This window comes from Molossus molossus, unplaced genomic scaffold (assembly GCF_014108415.1).
Source record: "Molossus molossus isolate mMolMol1 unplaced genomic scaffold, mMolMol1.p scaffold_m16_p_7, whole genome shotgun sequence".
NCBI classification, from domain to species: domain Eukaryota; kingdom Metazoa; phylum Chordata; class Mammalia; order Chiroptera; family Molossidae; genus Molossus; species Molossus molossus.
In genome coordinates this window covers 30526398-30543185 of record NW_023425401.1, presented here as the reverse complement: position 1 = coordinate 30543185, position 16788 = coordinate 30526398, and the positions used below count along the sequence as shown (strand labels likewise).

At 38.7% G+C, this 16788-nt stretch overlaps 1 protein-coding gene across 1 annotated transcript in view; it reads left to right on the top strand.

The window, feature by feature from the left end:
- Nucleotides 1-3203: 3203 nt before the first annotated feature.
- The window catches only part of SDHAF3 (succinate dehydrogenase complex assembly factor 3), a 57707-nt gene continuing 44122 nt past the window's right edge, over nt 3204-16788 (top strand). The window contains exon 1 of the mRNA XM_036247076.1: nt 3204-3389. Within this exon, the coding sequence (XP_036102969.1) occupies nt 3216-3389 (174 nt within the window). The 5' untranslated portion in view covers nt 3204-3215. The remainder of the gene's footprint in view (nt 3390-16788) is intronic.

The window sequence follows — 16788 nt, the reverse complement described above, 5'->3', positions numbered from 1 at the left end:
TGTTTAAATAAGTCTTTCCTATTTACATGTTCACCTCCACTCAGTGATGTTTCTATTTGGGATTCCAAGGTAAGGTGGAAAACGACAGACCGTTTCTGGTGTTGTTGGGGTGACCACACATAAATTACCACGGTTAAATCAGGCACCTCTGTAGTCCTCTAAGCATGCGAAGGTTGTTTGGGTCAAAGATGTATCTTGTCCCAGGCCATTTTCATTATTTTTGGTGATTTCGAATTTGGAATTTAATAACCATAAATTCAAAACTGAGCCACTTGTGCCACCAAAGCCAAGCCTGTGGGCACATTGTTTCCACCTAAAGACAAAGTAGTTTCCAAATCTCACCGCCAGCCTCTCCCATTCATCAGTCCTTCCTCTGCTGCAGAGGGAAAGGCTTTAATGCTATTTGCAAGCAAGACTCTCCCATATTAATGCAGAGACTAAGGCGTAACCCGAAGAAACAATTAACTATGTTCCACACAAGCGTTTTCTTTCTCCTCCTTTCAGCTTTTCTTCGTATTCACTGATTTCTATCTCCTTTGACCTCGAAGTTCTCTCTCTGGTTGTTAAAAACACTTTTCTAGCAGCCTCTTCCATCTCCAGTTGTCAGTGCTGTGCTGGTCTTCCCTATGGGTGTGGCTTGCTATATTGTGGGGGTTATATTTTGTGTGCCCTGAGAGGCTTTGGTGATGTGCTCCACAGAAAGGTTTGAGAGGTTCCCCTTTCTTCTTAAACAAAATCTTTCAAAGCAGTTATTTCAGAGTGGATATGTATCTGGTTCCACTTTCAAAGAAAAATTTGAAGGGAATCTGGGAGAAATCATGATTACACTGGTAGAGTTGGAAGGCAGGAGATTTACCTAACCCAGCTCATGTGAGAAAACCCAGGCACAGAGTGGTTGAGTGACTTGTTGAATTACACAGAGGGAAAGGAAACATATAGAAGAAGGATAAAGGAAAGGCCCACGTGAAGTGTACTGACCTCGATTAGTGGCAAGGAATAGAAATCAGATCTTATTTTCAGTTCACGGCTCTTTTGACCACAAGACAAAAACTGGTCAGCCTAAATTGGAAGGTCAGTGGAAAGTTTTGGCAAAGAGAAAGTTTTGTCTACAAGGCATAACTCACTGTCCAGCCCATTGAAAAAAATAATAAAGGTCACCTATTATTATTCTTACCATTATTACTTGATTTTTTACCTCAAGGCATAACCACACCACTATGTCTTGGCTTCTCTCTCACCCATCATTTGCCATTTCTGAGCATTGATTGCCCAATGCTCTGTGGACCTTCTCTGCTCCTTTTGGGCTGAATTACTCCTTTTATTGTTACTTTTTTATTAATTCATTGGCAGAATGTTTTTTCCACATTTTTATAAGAACTTTGGCTCTAAAAGAAGTATTTATTATACATGTACTTTAACCCCAAAGGAAACCAGAAAAAAGTAAACTGGAACAAGAAATTAATTTTCAATTTACAGGGATATTAAGAGATGAAGTATGGTTAGAAAAAATTTCCTGAAGTAAATAACCGCACTGCCATTCAACCCTTGCCATTAATGTGGTTTGTCATAATACCAAATTAAATTCATTTTTTAAAAATGTTCTGTGTTCTTTTAAATAAATATTTTTCCTAAATTTAAGCAAAATGAAAAAGTCCATTCAAGGTAATAAATATTAGAGTGCTTACTATTTGTAAGGCACTGTGGTAGGCCCTGAATAGGATAATAAAATGAGTAAGTCCTTGGTAGAAGGGTATGTATCTTTGTCTTTCAAAAGGTTTGCAGACAAGTCTAGTGTCTGGGAGAGAATCTCAGATATTCCCATTCTTTTGTCCGTTCATCACCAATAGGTCACCTGAAATCACAAAATCTCTATCCCCATGAAATGTTTATTCTGTGGTGGAAAGGAACAGATAAAAAGCAAATAAGTAAAATATGTGTTAGAAAGATAAAGCAAAGAAGGGGGTTAGGGGCTCTTGGCACAATGATGTTGCAATTTCAAATGCACTTGCCAGGGAGGGTGTCAAAAGGAGGAGGCCTGAAGTAATGAGCTGAGTGAAATAAAGCAGTTAGCCCAGGAGATATATGAGGCAGAGGATCCCAAGCAGAACAGCAAGTACCAAGGCCCTCAGCTGGGAGTGTGTGCCTGGGCTGTTCAAAGATGAGCTAGGAACTAGAAGGCCAGAACTGCCTAACTAGGAACAACACACTGGGAGAAAATTTACAGACCTAAGAGGTGGAGAGACTTTGGGTTTTACTCTGATGAGAAACCACTGGAGGATTTTGTTGAGCAGAGGAGTGACACCTGATTTACAGTTTAGGTGGATAATGACCCACGTTGGTCCTGGCCGGAAGCAGGCACCCAACAATATCCAGTTAGAGAGACAATTGTGGTGGAGGAAGTGGTGAGAAATGGTCGAATTCTGCTTATCTTTTGTTAGTGGAGCCATCAGGATTTGCTGAAGGACCAAAAGTGCGATGGGAAAGAACTAGACCACGTTGCTGTCAACTTTGGAAACTGGTCACACTCGCATCACCACCTTCGCAAAAGGTGGAGATTTGTAAACGTTCTGCTTCTACCTTTTCATCTCAGACTAATCAGAATCTCCAGCGTCCAGGCCCTGGAAACAGCACTTTAAAAGGACTTCCTAATGATTTTTTTTTTTTGCAGCCAATTTGACTTGAACTAACGAAACTGACTCAGGGCTCATTTGAATTACATGAAAAGGGCCACACCTTCGGGAGACGAATTAGGAGCAGAGCACTGTGCAAAGTAGTGGGTCGGTGGCTCTGGATGGAGAGATTAATTCCACTCTGCTCCCTCTGGCAGAGTGCAGGCACACGGTCAGAAACCTGAGATTGGCCGAGCTGAGCATGGAAGGCTTCCTGGAGGAGGCTGATCTCGACGAACGATTTCTCACGCCTGGGCAAGGAGAGAAGGGAGGAAGATACGGGTAAAAGACGACGGAGTGTGACTGTGGGGTGACAACCAGCCCACGCCAGTCCGCTGGCTGGGGCGCTCTGGCCCGGACGCGGCCACGACAGCCGCGCTCCGCCCGCCGCCGCGCGGGTTTCCGGATGGTCCCGCTTTCAGAGCGCACCAAACCGGAGGAAGCTCGCGCGCCCACTTCCGCCCGTGTTCCGGTTCACGGACGCCCGGCGTGGAGCCGGCACGCGCCGTCCCTGTGCGCAGGCGCGGCCTGCGGCCCACGCGCGCGATGCCGGCCGCGCACGTCTCGCGGGTCCGGGCCCTGTATCGGCGCATCTTGCTGCTGCACCGGGCGCTGCCCCCGGACCTCAAGGCCCTGGGCGACCAGTACGTGAAGGACGAGTTCCGGAGACACCGGGCGGTTGGTCCCGACGAGGCCCGGCGTTTCTTGCAGGAATGGGAGGCAAGTGGCTGCCCCCTTGGCTTTGCGACCCCCTGGGGCCCTCGGAGGGGTCCCGGCCGGCCCCTGGGAGAGGCCGCCCGCCGCGCCGGTTCTCCCGGGGCCCACGCCGCGGCCGCTGCTCCGTTTGCACGAGCCGGAGCGGAGCTGTTCGGAAGTCCTGCCCGAAGTTACCCCGGAGCCCGCTGTTTCTCCCCCGGCTCCTCGTCCCCGTTGCATCCGCCTCAGCGTTCATTTCACCTGCGCCCCTGCCCCGCCGGCGCCGCGGGGTGAGGACGGAGGCCCCAAAACAGCCCATCGCCGCAGGTGCTCAGAGCTCCGTCCCCTCCTGGGCCTGCGAGCAAGCGCCTCTAAACCATTCTCATTACCTCTGTGTTTTCAGACTTAGAGGCTTGTTTTCATAATTACTATTTAAAAACAACAAAACAAAACCAAACCTCATGCTTTTTTGTTGGGTCTTAATGTTCTCAGTTGACTGATAAATCACTTAAGCCGGGGGTGACTACACGCGTTGAAAGAGGAAAAATGCTGGTCAGTGAAGTCAGGTGAAAAAGTTGCTTTGTTACGTTGCCCTGCATCATTGCACTACATTTAAAACAGACACGTGCATTAGGGATTAGCACCGTGACTGCCCCCACCATTTGTTTTGAGTGAAGAAAAAGATACTCTGAGTATTTTGTGGGGGTGGAGCCGTGCAGGGTTTCCCCTGGTTCTGATTTGCAAATATCAAGAAAGGAGTGGAATTGGAGATTAGAACGACATTTCTCAGGTGTTTGAAAGCACGAAGCAGTGTTTGTTTAAGAACAAAGGCAAGCGGTTCTTCAGCCTAAAGTGTTAATGGCTGAAGAGATGACTGAAGTCTGTATTTAGAAAATCATAAAGGTTAGGGTAAACACAGACCCTTGTCACCGAATCCCAGAATTCTTGATTGTAGAATCATTGAAGCTTGTAAGAGGGGCCCTAGGACCATGGTGAAATTTTGAACTTTCCTAAATATCGTGCATCAGAAGTAATCAGCCTGCCTGGGGCTATGGAAGTTGAATATTTTTAAATGCAGACTGATGTCTTTTAATAGGGTAACTTGGTCTTGGAGTTAGAAAAACTGGATTCAGATTCAGGTTCTGGCATTTATTAAATATCAGCTCACTTAATTTTTCTTGTCTTATTTTCTTATCTGTGAAGTAATAACAGTATTTACAATATACACCTCTAAATTTTTGTATTAAATGTATTTAAAAGCACTTCGTAAATTGTTCATCGCAATAATACTATAAGATATTAAGGTGTTTAAGTGACGTCTTTTAAGCCATGTCAGTTTATGGCAGGACAGGAAGGAGAGTCAGTCTAGCTCTGTGTTGGGAAGAAATAAAGGCACTTTGAAAGGTCCTAAAGTATAAGAACTTGGAAGCTTTTGGGGGAAAGAATAGGAACTCAGTATATGTTATTGGTAGGCTGGAGGAGAGGCTAAATTAAAAAACTGACTAAATAAAAAATGTGTTGTTAGACCTAGGAGGTTTGGTATCAGGAATTAAGGGTTTTTTTTCTTTCTTTTTTTTTCTGAACTCTCTTTAAATAATGTTAGACTTAACAGAAGTTATAAAGACAGTGCAGAGTTCCCATACATCCTACTCTCAGCTTCTCCTTATGTTAACATTTTATATAACCAATTATCAAAACTAAGAAATTAACATTGCTACAGAGCTATTAACCACAGCCATTATTCACGTTTTGCCCATATCTCCACTAATGTTCTTAATGTGTTCCAGGACCCAATCCAGGATCCTAGTCATTTTGTCTTCTTAATTTCTTCTAGTCTATGACAGTTCCTCGGTCTCTTATCGTTCATGTCCTTGACACTTTTTTGAAAAGTTTTGGTCAGTTTGTAGAATGCCTTTCAATTTGGGTTTATATGATGTGTTCTCTTGATTAGATTGGTGTTAGGTATTATTGGAAAGGATACCAGGCACATGATATCAGTGACTCATTATTACTGTTGATGTTAACTGATCACCTGGTTAAGGTGATATATGCCAAGTTTCTCCGCTATAAAGTTACTATTTTCCCTTTTGACATTAATACATATTTGGGGGGAAATACTGTGAGGCTATACAGATACCCTGTTTCTCCTTCAACTTTGCCAACCAATTTTAGCATTGATTGTTGGAACTTGCCCGTTGTGTTTCAGTGGTGACTGTTTCCCTCCTTCCTCCTGTATTAGTTGGCGATGTTTCTGTAGGGAAGCATTGTCCTTTCTTCCCTGTTAATTGATAACAGCATTTTTACTTATTTTTTTTGTAACGAAGAAAAGTGTGCTCCGTGGGGCTAGGGTCCTGTAGTTAATGAGTTGGCAACTGGGTAAAGATAAATTTAAACCTATTTGGATAAAATAATTCTTGTGGTTGCAAGGCTGTTCAGTCTAAGCCTGGGAATTAGAAGAAGTAGGGTGGATTCTACCAAGAGAGCCAGTTTATTATTTTCTAAGGACGAGGGCTAGCGAAGACTTTAGTGACTTGGAGGGGAGAAAAACCTGGCTGGAGCAGGGATACCAAAGAGTGGTGTCCCTTGTTCAGCCTTCTAAGTCGTTTTCCCCCATTTGTTCTTCAGAACATCTGATTTATGATTGTTATACTTGATGCTACTAGTTATGGCATGGGTTTCTATTGTTTTTGGTTCATGATGACTATAGACCTGGTACACGTTATCTGAGTATTGTTACAGACTTCATGCTTATGTTTATATCAAGGTAACTGAGAGCGACACAACTGATGATTGCAAACTTGGTACATGTTATCTGAGTTACAGGTACATAAGCTTGATACTTATGTTTATAGCATACTGGTTGGGAGGGACATAATTGTGGACTTACTATGCTACATGGAGTTTGGTTTCCAGGATTCTCTCACACCCTTCTAAAACTACTTATGAATTGGTGGATTCTGAATTTGTTTTAATTAAAGGGCAAAGTTAGGTACCCCTGGAGAAAAGGAAGGGGAAGGATTGGGAATGTCAGAGGCCTCAGTATTAGGAGTAGAGTTTTCTATTCCATTCCTTTGTGATCATGGACAACTGTGGCAAATAGAGGGAATTCAGCTGGGGAAGTTTCTGTTCAAGGACCAGTTGGAGTAGGTAGGAGGAAAGTAATTTTATCTTTAGGATAAAAATGTAGATGCACATTTACAGAGTGAATCATGATTTTATATAATTCCTTACCACAAGAGAAGGATTGTAAATTCAGGATATTGGGAATCTGTTAGGAAGAATGTTTGATAACTGGTTGGTAAAATATCCATTGTCATCTTGCTCTCAAGTCTTTTATGAGGCAACTTTTAGAAGTGGAATTGGGCTTGGGTACCTCAGGAGTCTTACTGTGGCATTTTTAAAGTTTAACTATGCTCAGTTGTGAAGCATAGCTGATTTAGGTAATGCTTGCAATTTTTCTTTCTGTGTCTACCCAGTTGTGGAGAGAAGAACTTCTCACCGCTTATTTTCTGGGAGATCAGAATAAGCATTGAAAATCAAATAGCAAGTAAAACATATTTGTGATAGAATGTGAGACACAGAGTAGAAAACAGTGAGCTCCCAGGAGCTGCTCTGAAGAGACACCATGTGTTTAATTTTCCCTCTTCTGTCCTATTTGTTTATGTCTATTCCTTTCTTCACTGGTTTCTGTTATTTTTCTTAAGTAGCTGCTTTGCTCCGTGTCTGTTGGGGGATGTTTATAGTGGAAGTTATGTTTCTGAAAAAACCAAAAAAGCTTAAATAGTCTATAAGTAGTTATTTATCACTTAATATTGCCAGGTAAAGTGCTACTCGTGTGGGACACAAAAGTGAATAGTAACTGTCTTTTATTTTCATAGTGTTCAAAATGTAGTAGAATAGAACCCAGCATTATAATGTAGTATGAACGGGTGTCTGTTAACTGCTGAGGGAGCAAGGAGGGAATGGAGAAAGTTGAAGGCCATGTGCAATATCCGAGATGAGGCTTAGCAAGTCAAAGTAACTTGAAAGTGTTTAGAAAAAGACTTTCTAGAAAGAGGGAATAACATATTCTGAGGCTATTGAGGTAAGAAACAGTATGATTTTTTCTCCCCCAGGATCTGCAGTGATGTGTTTGGAACTTAGTATGTTATATGGGAAATTAGGAAGAGACAAAGCTAAAGAGGTAGTAAGAGACAGGATATTCTGCAAAGGATTAAGTTTTTATTTTGGATCATTGAAAGATTTTAAGCAGGGGTGGAAATTATTCATATTATATTCTAGAAAGATTACTTTAGCAGCAATATAAAGGAATGATGGAAGAATGAGCCAGACTGAAGGTAGGGAGAACTCTTAGGAGAGAATCCAAAATGTATTTGTTCCTGAACCAAGGCAGAGGTATTGGGAATGGAGTGTATGGATTTTGATGTTATCCTTTTTAAGGTAGAATAGGACTTGACTTTGTGACTGATAAAGGATTAGTGAGGGGAGAGGAAATAGAGTGGGTATCTCTCAGGTTTTAGAACATGATACCAATAACCAGAGTAGGTATACAGGAGGAGCAGATGGGAGTAGTGCATTTTATGTTTAAAATTCTAGTGCTGCAGTCAAGTAGAGATGTCCTGAGATATATAGTGGTCTTATACCCAGGAGAGAGACTGTGGCTGGAGATAGAGATTTGGAATTAATTATCTGTAGCTAGTGGTCCACAGGTGTGGGTGGAAGTGCCCAGGTTGGGTATAGCACAGGGGAAGGTGGTTAGAGATAGGCCACTAACATGTATGAGTGAGGAGAATGAAGGTGGTAGTATGAAGCTGGAACTGTTCTGTTCTGTATTCAGTTGTTCCTAACTACTTCTCCAAGGGAGCATACTTTTCTCCGCTTTGATTATGTTTAATTCTTAGATTTGTATGATAGTTTAGATCTCATACAGTTGCTTTTTTGTTTCATTTTGTATTTGTTTTAGAGAGGAGGAAGTGCTTCAAATTTAATGTAACCATCCATTTGTAACTCACATGGGACATCTTTTTCTTATTTATGACTTTGAAGTGGATCATCAGATAAAAAAATGTATGATTAAGTCGCATGTCACCTATATTTAGAGTTTTTTAAACTTAGTATAATTAGAGTTGGATGGGTATTTTGCAGTTTTTATAATTGTATGCCTCTCTTACCTAATTTGGGGACCTCATTTTGTTGCTTTTGAACATCATGATTTGTAGTTTGTATTTTAGCTTGGGGGAGAAAAGGAATGAATTACCTCTCTGTTCAGTAGATGGATCAAGTGTGTGGGGGATATATCTACCAAGTATGAGCGAGTCATTTGGGGACCTCTCAGTTGTACTGTTTATTCTGCTTGTTACTCAGTGTAGTGTTTTTGTGACGGTTTATTGAATGGTGATGTGTCACACATGTATGTTTTCCACATTAAACTTTACCATTCAAATTTTTTTAACCATATTGTGGTCCTTAACCAATGGTTGGAAAGAAATAAAGGAGACAACGTGAAACAGTGTATCCTTAGAACATAGTATGTTTCTTTTTCCCCCCACTTCTGAAGCATTTGGATTTTTAAAAAAACTTTTATTTATTTAATTAATTTTTGTTACACATTTCTCTTTTACCCTCATTGACACCCTCTTCCCGCTCCCGCCTTGCCCTGAATTGTTGTCTATGTCCTTTGGTTATGCTTATATGCATAAGTTCTGTGGTTTATCTCTCCCCTGCCCTGAAGTTTGTCAGTGTGAACCCCACTTCTGTGTCTCTGGGTCTGTTTTGTTCATCACCTTGTTTTGTTCACTATACTTCACAAATAAAGTGAGATCACTGGATTTTTAGTGAAGCTTTTAAGATGTTTTTATTTAGGAACACGTAACTTTTATTGGTGTCATGAGATATAGTATAATAATGCTTATGTATAAAATAACTAAAGGTGTTTTTTTTTTTTTTTAATCCTCACCTGAGGACATTTTTTCCAATTTTTTGTTCAGGTAGAGTGGGAGGGAGAGAGAGAGAGAGAGAGAGAGAGAAACATCGATGTGAAAGGGACACATCGAGTGGCTGCCACCCGCACGACCAACCAGGGCCGGGGACAAACTGCAACCGAGGTACATGCCCTTAGTGGGAACTGAACCCGGGTCTCTTGGGACCACAGGCTGATGCTCTAACCGCTGAGCCAAACCGGCCAGGGCCTAAAGGTGTTTTTTAAAAATCATCAATATTTGATCAATATTGAATCATTATTGATTATCAATATTGAATATATTTAATTTATGTACTGTGTTACTAAAACATAGAGGTATGTTCCTTTTATTTAAATGATTTAAAATTTATTGGAATTTACAGATTTAAAATAATGGTAATAGCATGACAATATCAATATGACAATATCAATATCAATGTGATTGTGGTTCTAAAACAGATCTGTATGTGTGTATAGGGGTGTGTGTATGTATATATAACACGTCTTAACATTTTGAAGTAAATTTTTGCACAGAATTTAAGAAGATAAAAGATTATGTATAATGTTGATTTTACTTTTTTATGAAATAAATATATTGTTTGGTTGCATAATAAGAATAAATGTCTGAAATTTTACATAGGGAGTACTAGAATTGATTGAAAGGGAGCTTTACATTGCTTTAGTAAACTTATTTTTTTTAGTTAATTCACTTAAACTTAAAGTTATGTATATAGAGGGGTTAAAAATTAATTGATATAGGAGGGCTTATAATAAAGAGCAATATAGTCTTTATTTCTTAATTTATCTTTTCTTTTGGAGACATTTACATTTTTATTTTGGTCTCTTTTATGTTTCAAATATCTTGTGAATTTGGTTTTCTGTCCATATTTCCAAGTAAAGCAGTAAGAACTGACTGAGAACTCTGCCTAGAGGTAGGCTTGTTGATTGACAAATTACTTTTAGGATTACAGAGTTCCAATGAATCTCCCTTGGATTTGCTTTTCACTTCTGATTTCTTACCTGCCTGGTGTTTGTGTTCACTTGGTTCTGCCAGTTTGGCTTTATCTTCAGCTAAATTCTGTTTTGTATTTTAAACTGGCTTCCTCTTTCTGAGCTGTTTTGTTACATTCCTCTTTCCATCTTAAAACATTGGTTAAACGATCTTGGCTGCTAATCCTTCTATTTACCCCTTTAACAAATTTCTTTAGTATCAATTCAGTGGGGTTTGGGAAGGGAGAGGAAATAAGAAGATCCTGTGATTTCTTCAGTCTGCCATCTTGGGCTGGAGATCTGCAGTTCTTTCATTTAAAATATGAGGAAACTAAGGCCTATACAAATAAAATGACTTGTTTAGTGTCACATAGCTAGATAGACAAAAATCTTGTGCTCTTACCTCATGAAAGTCTAGTTAAGGTTTTTGGAAATTAAATGTCCAAAAGCTATTAACTTTTTACAGTGTAAAATGATTAAAGGTTTTTTCTTTGAATTATGTTTGTTTGCTTGCTATAGTTTATTTGTATATTTGATTTTTTATTTTTTATTTTTTTGGGTACTTTTTTTAAAGGGAAAGGTCAGCTTCTTAATCAAATTTTTATCTCTCACATCTCTTGCATTATAAATGTTTAAGTTATGGTTTATTTTTGTTTATTAACCCAAGATGCTAATTGGCACACATTTCTCTCTCAAAGATTTTTTTCCCCCCAATAATGAAATAAGAATGGAAGTTGTGATATAACTGTTAAACTCTTGTACTAGTCTGGCACATATATGTTTTCTGTGTAATTTTTGGAAGGTTTCTGTGGGCCGCAGTTGTCTTAGTAGGGGAAATAATATTTTACCCTTCATGAAATTAGGGATAGACCAAAACGTTCTCTTTTACCTGCAAGATATAATTTTATTAGGAGGTGAGTTAAAATTATCAAATGGCACCCTGGCCAGTTTGGCTCAGCAGTTAGAGCGTAGGCCCATGGACCAGAGTCCCAGGTTTGGTTCCCGCTAAGACCATGTACCTCAGTTGCAGTTTGTCCTCGCCCTGGTTGGGGTCGTGTAAGTGGCGATCACTCGATGTGTCTCTCTCACATCGATGTTTCTCTCTTTCTCTTACCCCCTTCCTCCCTCCCACTCTATCTGAAGATAAATGCAAAAAAAGGTCCTCAGGTGAGGATAAAAAAAAAAATTATCAAATGGCTTAACCCAATTTACACTTTTCATAGGCACCACTGATTTTTCTCTTTAATCTTTTCTGTTAGTTTTAGGGTTATGTGTTACAATACTAATAGAATGGGTAATAAAAATACAGCACATTTTATTTATCTTTATAATAGTTATAATTTACATAAAATCCATGTCTTCTGAATTAAAGTTAAATAAAATAAAATAAAAACAGTTAAAATAAAAAGGCAAATAGCGTATATTTGGGATTAATATGATATGTGATTGATCGCCTTAGTATAAAAAGAACTTATTTTGCTTGGATAGGGGAAACACTAATAGCTTTAATAAAAGAAGGGGCAAAAGGACCCCTTGTAAGAGGTCATGCTCTGATTTATATACAAAAGTGTTAATTGCTGTGCTTCATGTGTGTGGCCATAGTGAAAAATTTAAAGCAGTATAGATGTCCAATGATGGAATAAGAAAGAAATAACATAGCCATATGATGGGTGGGTTAATATACAGCTATTAGAAATGGTGTTTAATATATTGTTGGCAATTAACCCCTTATCTGATAATTGCCAACGATATATCAGATAAGGGGTTAATTTTCAAAATATATAGAGTGCTCATGCAACTCAACAAAAGGAAGACAAAGAACCTAATTAAAAAATGGGCAGAGGAACTAAATAGACACGTCTCCAAACAAGACACACAAATGGCTAAGAGACATATAAAGAAGTGCTCAACATCACTAATCATCAGAGAGATGCAAATTAAAATAACAATGAGGTATCACCTCACACCTGTCAGAATGGCTGCCATCAATAAATCATCCAACAAGTGTTAGTGAGGGTGTGGAGAAGAGGAGACTCTAGTGCACTGCTGGTGGGAATGCAGACTGGTGCAGCCACTATGGAAAACAATATGGTGTTTCCTCAAAAAATTAAAAATTGAACTTCCATTTGACCCAATGATCCCACTTCTAGGAATATACCCTAAGAAACCTGAAACACTAATCAGAAAGAATATATGTACCCCATGTAGCAGCACTATTTGCAATAGCTAAGATCTGGAAACAGCCCAAATGTCCATCAGTAGACGAATAGATAAAAAAGCAGTGGTACATATACACAGTGGAGTACTATGCAGCTATAAGAAAGAAAGATCTCTTATCCTTTGAGATGACATGAAGGGACCTGGAAAGTATTCTAAGCAAAACAAGCCAAACAGAGAAAGACAAGTATCATATGATCTCACTTATTTGTGGAATATAATGAACATGACAGTCTGAGGAATGGGGTAGTCCCAGAGACATGGAAGTGGGGTACAGAGTGACAATCCCCAGATAAGGGGGTGGTGGGGGAGAGATAAACCACAGAACTTATATGCATGTATGCATGAACAATGGACATGGACAACAAAGCTGGGGAAAGGGTGGGGAGGGAGGAGTAGGGAGGAATCAGTAGGGGGAAAAGGAGAAGCATCTGTAACAAAAATAAATAAATTAAAAAAAAAAGAAATGGTGTTTTAGATGAATTCATGATATGGAAAACTGTTGCTGATACAATGAAATGTAAACAGTGTCTATCTTTGGGTGATAGGATTAAATATAAAATTGTCTTCCTTGTACCTCAAAATTTCCAGATTCTCTGCAAAGGTTATGTGTTCCTTTAGTAATTATAAGAAAGCCAGTAGACGTTATTTTGAAAGTGCAGTTGGATATACTCAGTATTTTTGTTACCAGTCTTGTGTCACAAAACACTTGAAGCAGACACATTCAGAGAGTCATATCCTAGTACCTTATATATTTCTTAATTTTGCCCTTTAAATTTTGTCAGTTAAACTTAGACTTCTTCATGTTTAATAAATGATGTCAGCCATATATTTGATATGATTTCTTTGTAAATGGTCACTGAAATAAGATAAGAAAGCAATAAAAGGCATCCAGATTGGAAATAGGGAAATAAAACTATCTTTACTCACAGACAATGTGATTATCTATGCAGAAAATCTTATTGAATCCACACAAAAATATCTGTAATTAGTAAATCAGTTTAACAAGTTGTATGATACATGATTAATATACAAAAAATAACTGTATTTTTGTATACTTGCTATGAGAGAAATAAAATCATCTTTATTCACAGACAATATGATTATCTATGTAGAAAATCTGATGGAATCCACACAAAAATATCTATAATTAGAAAGTCAGTTTAACAAGTTGTATGATACATGATTAATATACAAAAATTAACTATTTTTGTATACTTGCAATGAAAACTTGGAAATTAAAATTTAAAAATACCATAAAAAATATGAAATACTTAGGGATAATTCAGACAAAGGATGTACAAAACTGTACATTGAAAACTATAAATATTGCTGAAAAAAATGTGTAGACTCAAAAGTAAACTTTATTCCTTTTTACCTAACCACTAGAAGACATATTTAGAATCTTTAGGGCTCTAAACTGAGATCAGAAAAGAACCATCTGGGCCATCCATCTGGTATAGGATTGTCTTTTTAAGTAACTTAAAGAATCTTATGTTTAATTTCTTAGAGGTCATACTTAAATACTATTCACTCATTCTCCAATAACTTAATTTGATCAAAATTAAGTTGTTACTTAATAACTGTTAAAAATCGATTGCATTTTAATTTTTCATCTTTTTCTAAATGTTATACAAGGTTGCATGAAGGCTGACAGGGAGGGAGGGAGGGTTGGGAGGGGAGATTGGTTAACTGTTGGTTTGCCTTCTGGCAGGTCAGTCAGAGAAGATGAAGACTGGTAAACAGGCTCACTTGGTGGCTTGGAAATCAGTAGGCGTAGGAAAGAAATTCTAGGTCGATGTGTGCCACTCAGGATAGTGATGATAAATCCTGGTCATTGATCTTGTAGGTCTGGAATTCGACTTTACCTGTACCCAGAGACAATCGGACATTGGCATCAGATATACACTAACTACATTTATTTATTCTATTAAAGTATAAATCAGAATGCTGATTTACTCATTTCTGTGGGTGGGGGTTGGGGCTGGAGAAGAGGGCTCTCCTTTTCCAGGAGTCAGAATATTTACATTTGGACCCAGAAAACCCTCCTTCATATGTCTCAAAATTCAGAATTTTTTAGATTTTAGAAAGGCAATAAGGCATATTACTGCAGTTTAAGAAACACCCAGTGGAATCCAGGGTGGTATACCCCGTAATAAAATACATTAATATTTCTGCAGTGAAACATTTGCCTCTTCATATTAAGTACAGCAAATAAAGGCTTCATGTCTATTTTAGGTCAGGATTTGCTGCCAGATAAGTTCTGAAAGAGCTTTTGTTTGTTTGTTTGTTTTTTTGAAACTTCTTTGACTTCAGAATTGTAACTAAGGAATTGAGGACTACTATTAAGCGTTCTGGGAAGCTGAATTAGTGTTTAGAAGGTTGCCTGGTAAACATGGAATTAAAATAACAGAAAATGGTAGGCATGAGAGATTTTCATCAGGCCTCACTGTGTCTACAGTAGAAAACGTCGCGGGTCCTCCTGCTTCTCTGCTCCTTTTTCTTGGAGGCTGCCGAACGCATATTAGCGATATGCCCGTTCGTACTCCTTTATTTTTATTTTAAGCACCTTCTATCTGTCAAAGTATTATTAATGTGTTAATTGATTAAGCTACTTAATTTGTCTTCAGGGCCTGAGAGAACTCTGATACTTCTCATTGTGTGTAGATTTAACTAGCTTAATTCCCAAGAGAGGATTATATTTATCTTATTTACACGGTTTTGCTCTTTACTCCTAAATCACTAGGACTTGAAGCATTTCTAAAACTTGCATTTTGATTTCTAAGCTCTCAAACAGTAAAATATTTATGCTTTTTTTGAATAGATTTAAAATATATATGTATATATATGTGGTTTATTTTCTTTAAAAAAGCAGTTCATCATTATAAACATACAATATGCAACATTCTGCTATTTTTTTTTTTTTTTTTTGTATGTTTAAGTAGCAGAGTTTTTCTGGACTTCGATGTGGTGACTCTTTTCTGAAGATGAAGAGATCTGTAGTTTGTTTTTTTAAAAAAAGTATCCTGTTGAGTAAAAAAAATCTATACACGTCTCACAGGAACCCCTCTCCACCAAAACTAAGATTGGCAGCAGATGGCACAGCAAATACGTATATGCATGTATGTATACAAAACCACCCAGCATGGGCTCGCAGCGTCCGTGGGCCTGGCCTCAGCACTCAGTCTAAACTACGACCCTTCCTAAGGCACCTTATCACTGCCTCACACTTCCCAGGTCCGGCCTTGATAGTTTACCTGTTGCTTATTCATTTTATAAGCTGTAGATATGTGCAACTGAGAATTCAGAATTTCTAACTAATAATCCTAGTTAACACCACTTAAAAAAATGCTATGAATGGGAGGAGGGTGTCTATGGGGGGAAAAGGAGAAACATCTGTTAACAAAAATAAATTAATAAAAAAATGCAATGAACATGTTTACATGCCTTTGCAAGGCTAAGAGCAAGATGCACAGAGGAAGAAACTTATTTTACATGTTTGGAAATATGTACAAGTTTCACATAGTTTCAGGGTGCTTGTAACATCCTTGGCTATTCATGTAAATTATTTCAAATTTCTTAGGTGCTTTTGGAAACTGCAATATGATTATATTCTGATTTTGTAATTTAATGAAGTCAGAGATACCTCAAAGAGGTATATTATGGTGCTTTCCCTACTCTGGAATTAATTTTGGGATAGATATTTTGTTTTATTTTTCCATTCACCTCTCTTCCTTAAACTGTTCTCTCTCTTCTTTTCTAAACTGTCATCCCCTTCCCCTCCTCCTGTCCTTTTTTTCCAGGCGACACTGTCTGATTTGTACCATCAGATTTCCTGACTTAGCTAAATCCTTTTTATATGTCTCCTTCAGCCTCACTACCTTACATTGTAAGGCTACATTTTTACTATCAGATGACTCCCTATCTGTTCGGTCAGTGGACATGCCGGGTTTGTGAGTTTGATCTTAGGTGGAACTCTGAACAGAACAGGAAGATGTCCCCCAGTAATGGCCACCTGGCACCGTCAGGCTCCTCCCTGCTTCCCTTAGTTGGTCCAGAATGCTCTGGTTCTAGATCATCAGATTGGGATTTTCTTTTCCCAGACACTGTCTTCTCCATCTCAGAGACTTGTTAGAAAACTACAAGCCCTGCAACACTGATGGTCGGAACCTCTGGACTCTCCTTCCTCTGTACTGCTTGTCTCCACAGAGAAGGCAAAGCAGGTTCTGGGCTCTTTGGTTCTTGGGTTTCATGATT